Source organism: Sinocyclocheilus rhinocerous, unplaced genomic scaffold (genome assembly GCF_001515625.1).
Source record: "Sinocyclocheilus rhinocerous isolate Xijiao unplaced genomic scaffold, SAMN03320098_v1.1 scaffold3407, whole genome shotgun sequence".
In the NCBI taxonomy this organism is placed as follows: Eukaryota; Metazoa; Chordata; class Actinopteri; order Cypriniformes; family Cyprinidae; genus Sinocyclocheilus; species Sinocyclocheilus rhinocerous.
The window spans coordinates 110,561-122,385 of NW_015653079.1; the positions used below are offsets into that span (position 1 = coordinate 110,561).

The 11,825-nt window shown below is 40.9% G+C and overlaps 1 protein-coding gene across 1 annotated transcript in view; it reads left to right on the top strand.

The window, feature by feature from the left end:
* The window catches only part of aaas (achalasia, adrenocortical insufficiency, alacrimia), a 17,576-nt gene extending 13,405 nt beyond the window's left edge, over positions 1-4,171 (top strand). The window contains exons 13-17 of the mRNA XM_016521713.1: positions 1,482-1,554; positions 2,045-2,112; positions 3,261-3,342; positions 3,437-3,521; positions 3,799-4,171. Coding sequence (XP_016377199.1) covers positions 1,482-1,554; positions 2,045-2,112; positions 3,261-3,342; positions 3,437-3,521; positions 3,799-3,942 — 452 coding nt within the window. The 3' untranslated portion in view covers positions 3,943-4,171. The remainder of the gene's footprint in view (positions 1-1,481; positions 1,555-2,044; positions 2,113-3,260; positions 3,343-3,436; positions 3,522-3,798) is intronic.
* Positions 4,172-11,825: the final 7,654 nt, after the last annotated feature.

An 11,825-nucleotide genomic window follows, 5' to 3' on the forward strand; every position in this document is an offset into this window, starting at 1 on the left:
GTTGTGAGCATTAATGAGTTCACACGTAATGTAAAGACTGTTTAATTCATACTGGAAGCCGGAGGGCGCTCTTGCGCAGAAACATATGCATCGCAGGAGTAATAGCACTGACGACGCTCCAGGAAATCCCTAATATGGACAAAGGTATCCAGTTATCGCTGAATAAAATGCACAACGGACATAGAGAAGCTTTAACTGATGAAACTTTAAGACAATAAACATACGATTGCACAAAATAAATGGTTTATCTGTGTTCTTCAAGCAATCTTGGGTATTTTTTATAAGGAAAGTATATTTATAATGCAATGTTAATCGACATGGCCTTTATCACTGTATATAATACTATCATTCTGTAATATGAAACCACGTCTGGTCACAAAAATAAGTTATTTCAAACACTCGACTATGATATTAAGTTAATTTGGAGAAAATGCATGTCAATAAATGATATCTTTGTTGGACAACAGGTTTGTAAACCGGCTCATACAAATGCAAAACTGTATCGCACACGTGCTACTGTAGTACATTTATTCAGACCGATTTGTTTGTCGCACTGTTCAGCCCTAATCAGTTCCAGACTGTAGAAGGAGCTCCTCATTTAGAGTTAAACTCCTCCTTAATTTCACGTCTGTCTCACACAGAAATATGTCAACAACTAGACTTTATCGTTATTATCGCGGGAAGACTCATTCTTATCGTGGGGAGAATTTTTACCGGTATATCGCAAACGATAAGATAACGCCCATCCCTACTTTGGTGGGAACCAGATGGCGGTTTCAATTTTTACATAAAATTCAACAATTTTTTTAAAACTCTGCATCTACAAAATGATGAATAAAGGATGTGCATCATTGTGTTTTTGCTTTTTTCTGTTTTTATTCAATTTATGAAGATGTAGTAAACTGAATCATTCTATGGTAATCATACAATAATAAAATATTTTGTATAAGGATCTTTAATAGTTTTATTGTACAAATTTTTTTTTATTAATTTCAACTAATTTACTGTCAACACAGTCACTGCATATCTATAGTCTTTGGCTGTGTCCATTGCATCAGACACGTTTTCTCACTGACACGCCCCCAACTCTGAAACTCGGGGCTTAAAGAAAATTGAGTTTCCCACTCGTAATAATGACTTTGTGGTGGCGTTCATGTGCTTTCAACTCGTAAATACGATCTATTTGTCATGACTTGAATGCACCAACGGTCCTGCAGAGTTCAGCTCCAACCCTAATGAAACACACCTGAAGCAGCTCTTCAGACTCACTAGAAGCATCCAGGCGAGAGTGTTTGAGCTGGCTGGAGCTGAACTCTGCCACAAAACTATAAACGCCTCTGTGACTCCCTACAGAGCTTACATGGATCATGGTTAGAAGTGCTGACAACTTTGATTAATACAGGAGCCTGACTAAGTCCATTGTGTCCTCATACACAAACAGGCTGGTACAGTATGTAGTACAGTGTTGTCTGGTGTTGCAGGTGGTTCTAAAGCCGCCAGCGTGGTGGCTGATCTCTCTGAGACCTCCTTCCCTGGACCTGATGGAGACCTCACGTAAGACGGCCATTTTTTACATGTGTCGCATTAGCCTGTGTACATAAAGAATACTCTAGCGCTTTAAGACTGGAATACGCTACACAACTGTAAAAAAAGTTGTCTAGCGATTTTAAAACGCTAGACAATGGTCACAGAGGAAACCTGGCCATCATACACTACGACTGAGGATCTAACACTATCAGACTTTAAAGTTGAAAACAATATGTGTTCTAAAATCGGCTGAAGATATCAAACATGTTTGTCGACTCAAATCTGCAGACTGGCTCTGACTTTCAGCAAATAGAGTCGGTTTCTCCAGACTGTAAATCTGGGCAGAAGTAGTGTAGTGTGTTCCAGGCTTTACGTGAATTACACTCTTTCCTCGTGACATGTTTATTCCTGAGGAGAGCGTTTACAGAGTAATGTGGTGCGTAGAAAGTTATTTAAGCAACTGAAACACTTACCCAGTGAAATGGATTTTACTGCTTGAGTTTCTCTTCTCTCTCAGTGTCGGGGGAGAGGTGTGCTCTCTTTCATGGGATCCGAGAGGTGAAAGACTCGCCGTGCTTCTGAAAGGTAAAACAAAGCCCTCGTGACCCACTCTACCATCCAGCTGCCTGTGTTAGATGAAGCAGGCTCATCGCTAGAAAAACAGATTTCTCAGATCTTTAGCCACTTTACAGCTCTGTAGCATGTTAGGCTGCAGCAAGGCAAACGTGAATGTTTGTGTAGCAGAAAATTTTAAAACACAGCGGACGAAGCGGGTTTTCTTTCCCCTGGTGAGTGTGTCAGATGAAAATCTGGCAGCAGAATTAGTAGCTAGAAAATGAATGAAATGCTGGACTTCTTGGCAAAGCATTTTTGAACTGAATCAATACGTAAAACAGGAATACACAAGCACGGACATGTTGAAGATGTGCTGTGTTCATGCGAAATGTTATGATATTATGATTATTATATGTGACCCTGGGATATTTGGTCGAGATACAACTATTTGAAAATCTGGAATCTGAGGGTGCAAAAAAATCTAAATATTGAGAAAATCACCTTTAAAGTTGTCCAAATGAAGTTCTTAGCAATGCATATTACTAATCAAAAATTAAGTTTTGATATATTTACGGTAGGAAATTTACAAAATATCTTCATGGAACATGATCTTTACTTAATATCCTAATGATTTTTGGCATAAAAGAAAAATCTATAATTTTGACCCATACAATGTTTTTTAGGCTATTGCTTCAAATATACCCCAGCGACTTAAGACTGCTTTTGTGCTCCAGGGACACATATTATGTACAGCACATTGGTCAACATCTGCTGGACTAAGCTGACAGTAATGACTTTTCCCTTACAACTTAAAATACATTTGAGTATATGGTAAATTTAAATTATATATATAAAAAAAACCTAAACGTATTTAAAGGAAAAAAGTACTTTTTACAAATATCATAAATTGAGAAATGCCAACTGAAATTTTACAACCAGAGTTCATCTTGCCATGTCAACATGAGTTTTTCAGGCTCCTCTCTGTTTTTTTTTTTTTCCTGAACAATTCTGCATGTTAACAGACAAACGTTTTTCAAATGTTTATAATATTTTAACAAAACCACTTAAGAGATGATGATAAATGATGCAAAGGTTTTCTTATGAAGAATCTCTTGATCCCTTAAAGCCGCTCTTTTGCATTCCTTTCTTCTTTGGTTCATCATTTGTTCTTCACGCAGGTGATTCACAGGCGGTTAATCACCCTTCAGTCATAGCAGTCTTCAAAACGCGCTCCAGTCCCGTCTTTGAGCTGCTGCCGTGGTGCGTATGATTCTGTGTGAGCTCTGCTGGGAAACTGAGTAGCGTTACTGTTGTCAGGACTTTCCAGAATCCATTGTGTCTTTCTCTTATGTAGTGGTTTTGTGATGGGAGAGGCTGGAGCAGAGCCTAGGTTCATGCAGTTCCATCCGCACTTCCAGCACGGCGCTCTGCTTACTGTGGTGAGTCACATGATTCGAGAAGAACGAGCCTGCTAGTCATATAATGCTCTGCAGCCGTGGATGGAGGAGGGCTTTGAGCACTGCGTGACACAATAGGAGCAGCAGAAGTGAAGCTGAAATGGCAACGTAACTCTGTAAGATGTGTCCTATTAGTGTAGGTAATAGGACACATCTACCTGACCTGACGCTGTGTTAGATGTATAGAGATAAAATGATTGCAGTGTAAACCGTGTATGATGCAGTCTGAAGCTGATTGTTGAGTCTCTGTCTGTTACAGTGCTGGTCTGACGGGCGCATCTCTCACGTGCCGTTTTACTTCAGCAGCGCTGGGCTTTTAGGAGGAGACTCACCGCAGCAAGCCCTCGCCAGCAACACAGCGGATCATTCCTCAAACAAACTGTACACTGAACAGATTTCCTGAACACCTTCACTTCCCTCAACCGCTCACATTAACCTGTCAGCTCTCATTCTACTCTCATAAACCTTTTTTACAGCATAATGTGTGGCTTGTGTATTTGAAGATAAACAGTCTTTGCATTATTTGGATTTCCATGTGCTGCTAATTTGAAACATTTAGGAGCGCATAAAGTACTTTAGCGGTGAAATTAAATAATTTGTTTTTCCTGTAATAAAGAGATATGAGATATTTACAAGCAAAATTAATTTGAATACAAAAAGTACATTAGGTTTTTAAATGTTTCTGCTTCAGGCAGTATATTTTAAACACTGAATTAAATGCAAGCTACAGTTTAAGTAACTGAAATGCCAATAATAAAGAAAAGAAATTAATAGTTAATACTTTTAATTTTGACCAATTCAGCAGGACTCTTATTTTAAAATGTCCTTACTTCTTACAGCTGCTCATTCAAACAGAAAAGTGGGGAAAAAATATACACTCTAAAATGCATCTAACACGTATTACAATATAAAAACCTGACCATAAAGTAAGCATTGTCATAATTCATCTGCAGTAGATCATAAGCAATCATTTAGTATAAATGTGTGGTATTCAATGTTTATTGTTCCATGCTTAATGGAATAATTTTAAACCTAAATGTAATATTTTTTAACTTTATATAAAAAAAAAAAAAGTTGCACATTTGCTGCTGTTTGCAAATAAATTAAATGAAATACATTCACAAAAGTGGATTGTCCCGTGTCCCTGAATGACTAAATGTAAACGTATATGCATCAACAAACATAATGAACATACAAAACTAGAATTAACAGTCAAACAACACCCCCCTTCCCAACTGTGTGCGAGAAAAGGGGCCTGCATTGTACTGCACACCTGAATGTTTGGTCATATATATTTATACAACTGTTCTTTCTGGTCCTCAAATCTGATTGGCTGATAAGAGTGTGATATTCTAGCGATAACAGAACTCCAACTGTTTCACTGTTTGTATTACGCCCCGATCAGACAGAACGCTGTAGCAAATTAGCTCAAAAGGGAAATGTGCATAAATAATTACAATTAATTATGATTAATTACAATTATTTCAGCTGCCAGTAGTGACTGTAGCAGAATTAAATTGCCCTCAACTAATCTGTTCGTCCAGTGAACATTCAGTGTAAGTTCATATCAACTCTAGGAAAGGATATTTTCGTGGCCAGAGAAAATACCTTCATACAGTATTAATGCATTAGAGCATGTAGCGAGGATTAAAATTGTAAAGGGACATTAATTTGCAAGGCAGAATCGGAAACTCATGTAATTTGTGCACAAGAGTTTTATTAACTAAACACTAACACAAACTAGTCTAACAAACAAACAAACAACAAGGCCGAAGCCTGGTGCAGACTTAAGGGTTGCAGAAGTGTTCTATCTCATCCTCATCTTCTCAGAATCAAACAGAACCGCAGACTGACTGAGGCGGGTCACTGATGTGGGAGCTTTATCTCCTATTGAGCTCACACCTCCGGGAGGTCACAGAGCCAATGGTGACTTTCACTTTTGGAGGGAAAGTTTACGACTCTTTGTCTTAGAGCATGGTATTTTGAGTGATGCTATGCAATGGCACCGCAGACGACAGCCTCAGTGTTTGGCTCTCCAGTGTTTGTACTGTTTTTGTTAGTTTTTCCTGTTTTTTGTTTCTCAAACACGATCAGTTTTACCAAGGATTTTTCACACTCTGCTGCTCTGTGTTTCACGGAAACCTGGCTGAATGACGCCATTCCGGACAGCACGCTACAACTGCCCGGCTTTCAGCTGTTTAGAGCAGACTGCGACGCACAATCAACGGGGAAATTGCGCGGAGGTGGGACATGTTTTTACATCAACGAAAGGTGCTGTACAGATGTTACAGCGTTAAAGAAGATGTGCTGTTCAGATCTAGAAGCGCTTTTCATTAACTGTAAGCCGTTCTATTCGCCTCGGGAGTTTCACTCGTTCATTCTCGTGAGTATTTACATTCCTCTGCAAGCGCACGTGAGCTCAGCTTTACAGAAACTCGCTGATCTGATCACAGAGACAGAACAACAACACCCGGACTCTGTTTTAATAATTCTCGGGAACTTTAATAAAGCAAATCTTTCCCGTGAACTGCCAAAATACAGACAGCACATCACATGTCCCACCAGAGACAGTAATATACTGGACCATTGTTACTCCACAATAAAGGATGCATATCGCTCAGTCCCCAGAGCAGCTGTAGGACTCTCTGACCACTGCCTGGTTCATCTTATACCGACTTACAGGCATAAACTTAAATCTGCTAAACCTGTAGTAAAGTCTGTAAAGAGATGGACCAATGAAACAGAGCAGGCATTACAAGCCTGTTTCGACTGCACTGATTGGAGTGTTTTTGAAGCAGCCACCAACGATCTGGACGAGCTCACGGAATCTGTAACATCATATATCAGTTTCTGTGAAGACATGTGCATCCCTACCAGGACTCATTTAACATTCAATAATGATAAGCCATGGTTTACAGCAAAACTTCGTCATCTTCGTCAGGCCAAAGAGGACGCCTACAAAAGGGGGGACAGAGTCTTGTACAATCAGGCCAGAAACACACTGAATAAGGAGATTAGAGTGGCCAAGAGGAACTACGCTAAAAAACTAGAACACCAGTTTTCTGCGAATGAGCCTGCATCAGTGTGGAAAGGCCTGAGAGACATCACCAACTACAAGACACCATCCCCCAGCACTGAGGCCAATCAACAACTTGCTGAAGACCTGAATGAGTTTTACTGTAGATTTGAAACTCCCAGTCTAACACCCCACACCCGCTCTGAACATCTCTCCACACAACCATCAACACCTCCTGCAACCCCCCTCTCCCCCACTCCTACGTTTCAGATCAGTGAGGATGATGTGCGCCAGGTCTTCAGAAAGAACAAGAGAAGAAAAGCACCAGGCCCAGACGGTGTGACACCAGCCTGTCTGAAAACCTGCGCTGACCAGCTGGCCCCCATCTTCTCACAGATCTTCAACAGATCACTGGAGCTGTGCGAAGTCCTTGCCTGCTTCAAACGCTCCACCATCATCCCCGTCCCAAAGAAACCCAAGATAACAGGACTTAATGACTACAGAACTGTGGCCCTAACGTCTGTGGTCATGAAGACATTTGAGAGGTTGGTGTTGGCTTATCTGAAGGACATTACTGGACCCTTACTTGACCCTGTTACTGAGCAAACAGGTCCGTGGATGTTGCAGTCAACATGGGACTGCACTTCATCCTGCAACATCTGGACAAAACAGGGACTTATGTGAGGATCCTGTTTGTGGACTTTAGCTCCGCTTTCAACACCATCATCCCAACACTCCTCCAGACCAAACTAACCCAGCTCTCTGTCCCTAGCTCTATCTGTCAATGGATCACCAGCTTTCTGACAGATAGGCAACAGCTAGTAAGAATTGGTAAATTCACATCTTGAGAAAAGAGCAGTCTGCTGCAGGTTTGTTTATGTTGCTAGGTATAGTGGACAGCACATTCCCTCTCTGACCACAATAGTGGACAAAGGTTTGCTACATTTTGATTGGATCTTGGTGGACTAACATAAGCAAACTGTCCAATGCCATCAGATAAAGATGCCAGGACAACAGCCAAACACCTCTTAGAGGGCAAGAAGTAGACCTTTGGTACAAAGCTCGGGAAGGACAGGACTTCTCATTGGTCAAAATGCAGTTTCTGCCCTTCACCCACCAACAGACTAATTCCTCAGGTTTTGGCCTGTGACCGCCATAAAAAAAAAAGTTCCATCCAAATCCACTCATAACTATGTTCTCAAACCTTAAACTGATGCAAACTACAACACACACACATCTTATACTTATTCAGAGGAATACGTATTCTCAGTCACAGCAATGTGTAGTGCAACATCTTACACAAACTCAGCTGTTAATGGACAAATGAATGCATGCATGACAGTTCAATCTTCTTCCATCATGTTTGGATTTAAATGTGTTCGTAACATTGCCAAAGGTATTCTGGTTGTGGTTTGGTAAGTGAATAATGCGTTGGTAAAACTTTAGTGACACATTTCTAAAAGCCTGTTTCCACTGCAGGAATTTTCCCCAGGAACTAGGGTGTTTCCACCGCAGGAACCAGGATCTAAATAAAATTTGCCCCTCAGAAAGTCCCTGCTCACGAGGTAGTACTTTTTCAAAGGTCCAGAACTTTCAGGGCAGGACTTGGGCGCTGAACATGCTGATTGGTTGAATTCACGCAGCATTGTATTTCAACCACCATTTATTCGCATAATTTTTTACAAATATTACTGTTATTATGTTATGAAATTAGTTTTAAAATAATTTTTATTTTAAATTTTTAGGTTTATTTATAAAGACGGCGCCTATTTGAAAATGTGCTTCGCTGATGTCGGAGACATGAGCTCCACGCGATCAGTGCTCATGTTTCCCGACGAGAGCAGCCTCAACTTGGCTAGTCCTTCTGACCTTTTCCTGCTGGCTCTGATGTCTCTGTTGTGGTTAAACATAAGATATAATTTGTTTTGGGTAAATCTAACAGGTAATCTTTGGTCTATTAATCTATTAATAAGTTAAAATGAAAATGAAAAGAGGCTATACTGTTTGATATATATTTTTTTTCATTGTAATGTATGTACGTTCCCTGAACTACATTTCTGCAGCTATTAATATGTTTAAATGAAAACGAAAAGGGGCAGTGGTGTTGGATATCATATTTCGTCTTATTGTAAATACAGTGAGGAAAATTGCAGTTGCCAAGGTGAGCTGACTGACGTTATCAAGCACGCTGCTGTTCCGAACTACTAAAGACGCAAGAACAAAATTTTCATACTTGGTATTGAGAAACGTGCGCAGACCTACGTCACCAGACTATTTGCCTATTATTCACGGTACAAATTGCTCCAGGTAATTTCGGTGGAAAAGCGGCTTAAATGTGTGTTTGGACTTTGCAAATAAGTTCCCCAGGAGGAAAGAAGGGTGGGCCACACCCTTCACACCAATCACAGCCTGGAAATGGAGAAGTGCCAAATTGCAATCTCCTCCTCATCAGAAAGAGATAAAGGTACCTTCCCAAAAGACACTCCTTGTTCTGAGTCTCCGACCTGTGAAAGTGAGACTGCAACAGACCAACAAGTTCTGAGTCTTCGGCCTGTTACAGGGAAGGCAGCAACAGACACAACCTTTCGGAGCCTGCGGCCCACTACAGGGGAGACAGCAACTGATACACTCGTTCTGAGTCTGAGCCCCACAAGGGTGAGACAATAGCAGATCAACCTCTGTTCTGAGTCTCCCATCCAGAGAGACAGAAACATCAACGTTCTGAGCCTCTGGCCCATGTGGTAAGAGGCAATAACAGATACCAAGTCCTGAGTCTCCAGCTTGTGAGGAGAGATATTCTACATTTAGAGTCTTCTTCCAGCGAGACAACAACAGATGCAGCACGTCCTGAGTCTCCATCCTAGAGAGACGAAGTGGATTGACCAAGTTCTGAGTCTCTAGCCCAGAGAGGCAGAAGGCATACTGACATTTGCAACAATGTTAAGCTCTGGAGAGCAAACCTTCACTTCAAGGTACTTTTGCTTGTGTATTCCAGGAAAGGACCTTCTGCACCTACTCCAGGGCCACATCTGCGTGTTCCAGATTTTAGGACCCTTTGATGCTCCAGGAGATCAGCATCCTACAGCGCTTTGTGTTCAAAGCTTTTGAAACGGATTCCTGCTCCTTTCCCCACTGCATTGTGCCAGTCACACATGATCCAAAAATCATAATGTCATTGGTGACGTGAGTACCCATCACTACACTATTTCACCTCCCTAGGTTGGCGAAAGCAAATTCACTACATAGGCAACCACCGAATAAGCTGTCCTGTCAGTCTAATCAAGGATTATAGCGCAAGTGCTCTACAGTTTTTGGTTTTCTGTCAAGTAAATGACAGTGGTGGAGGTAACGAATTACAACTACTCACGTTACTGTAATTAAGTAGTTTTTTCGGGTACTTGTACTTTTTTGACTTTATAAACTGATTTTGCTGGAGCTACAGTATGAACTGAAGGCTGACCTGCGGGTGTCGCTGTTGGACAGTGTTATTCCTGCTTCCTGTTTGCAGTGCTGCTGGTTTGTGATTGTAGCTTCGTGTAGCTTTGTTTTTCTGTAAAATCTCTATTACTCTCTGTTGTTTAAAGTGATAAATATAACTTAATTCCCACCATATTTCTGATATTATCTATCAACCTAATCTGATTAATCTGATCGTTCGCTTTTATTCTAAAACCGCGAGTGCAGCAGGTTAGCATTCGTTAGCTTGTCATTAGCGTTTCCATTCTGTGGTGAACAATTAAAACTGTGCAAGTCAATACACTGGAAAAAAATTGTCTGCCGTCGTAATCTTTAATCAAAAACTGAAAATTGGCTTCCGCTCTGGAATGGCGATCTCGCTCTCATGACATCAGTTTTGACGGCTTCGGGAGAATCCTCTTGTTAAGTTATAACGTAAGGACTGCTGTTTCCGTGTCCAAGCCTCTACTTATTTCACTTGAGAATACTATCTCAACAGCCATTTATGAGCATTATTTAATTAATATTACATATTTAAGCTAAGCATTTAAACATGTGCTGTGCACACTACAGTCTCCGTGTTCACAGTGTCTCAGACACTAATATTTTAGCTGAATCACTCTCAGGCCATCTGGGATTTCAGTATGGAGATAAAGGTTAGGGTTATAATTTTTCAGTATTACAATGTAACAGTACTTGTACTTAAGTACAAATTTTCAGTACTTTTTCCACCACTGGTAAACGGTCAAATTAGCAGAAACTAAAAAAAAAATGTACAAGCAGAGGGCGCTTCACCTTGATGATGGTCAGTTCAAGTTTTAGAATGAGCAGGGGACAGTTTGATACCTGCTGTCAATTGTCGGGTCTAGCATCACAAAGATGACCACAAACTACAGAGAGTCCATCGGTCAACTTGTCTGCCGAGGAGAGGGTCTTTAATTACCACCTGTCTCAAGCTTGGAGGTTGGTGGAGTGTGCCTTCAGTTTCCTGACTTCACAGTGGTGACTGTACAGGCGAGTCCTTGGAGTGTCACCTGAAGTTGCTTAAGTCACGGTGAAGGCAACAAGCATTTTGCATAACTTAATTTGCTGACACTATGCTGATGAAGAGGACCCGCGCTGTGAGAGACAGCCAACATTTACAATGATATTAATTCTGAAATGAAAACTGTGTGCTAATTTTCTGCAAGTAACAAAGATACCCCACAACAGGGTAAATTCAGAGCTAAGTCAGTTGATGAATGCGGTCCCTCTGTGCCCTGGGGGGAACATTAACTGTTATTGACCACCATCCTGATGGGTTTTATGCTACAGTTTTGATTGACAGGTTAAAAATTTATTTCTTAATTGATACAAGGGCTTTAATTATGGTAATACTTGATAATAATCATTCTTGTATTTCCTCTCGATATGCTGAGAAAAACATCTCAGGTTACGCATGTAACCATGGTTCCACGAAAGAGATCGAGACACTATGTCCCCTAGGGGACACTTTGGAGAATGCCATCAACATGACCGGTGTCTGAAGCACGTGTGAAAACACTCCAATCCCATTGGGCCACGCAGCCCATGACTTTATTAGCGTGGCTCCCGTAAGTATAAGAGAGTGCCGGTAATGCACGTCATCAACTGTGTCTCGTTCCCTCTCAGGGAACAAGTCAAGTCACCTTTATGTATATAGCACTTTTAACAATACAGATTGTGTCAAAGCAACTGTACAGCATTAATTAGGAAAATATTGTGTCAATAATAATTGGTCTGTAATTAACTAGTTCCCTTTCAGTCGGTCACTCTCTACGTCACGTCGGATGACC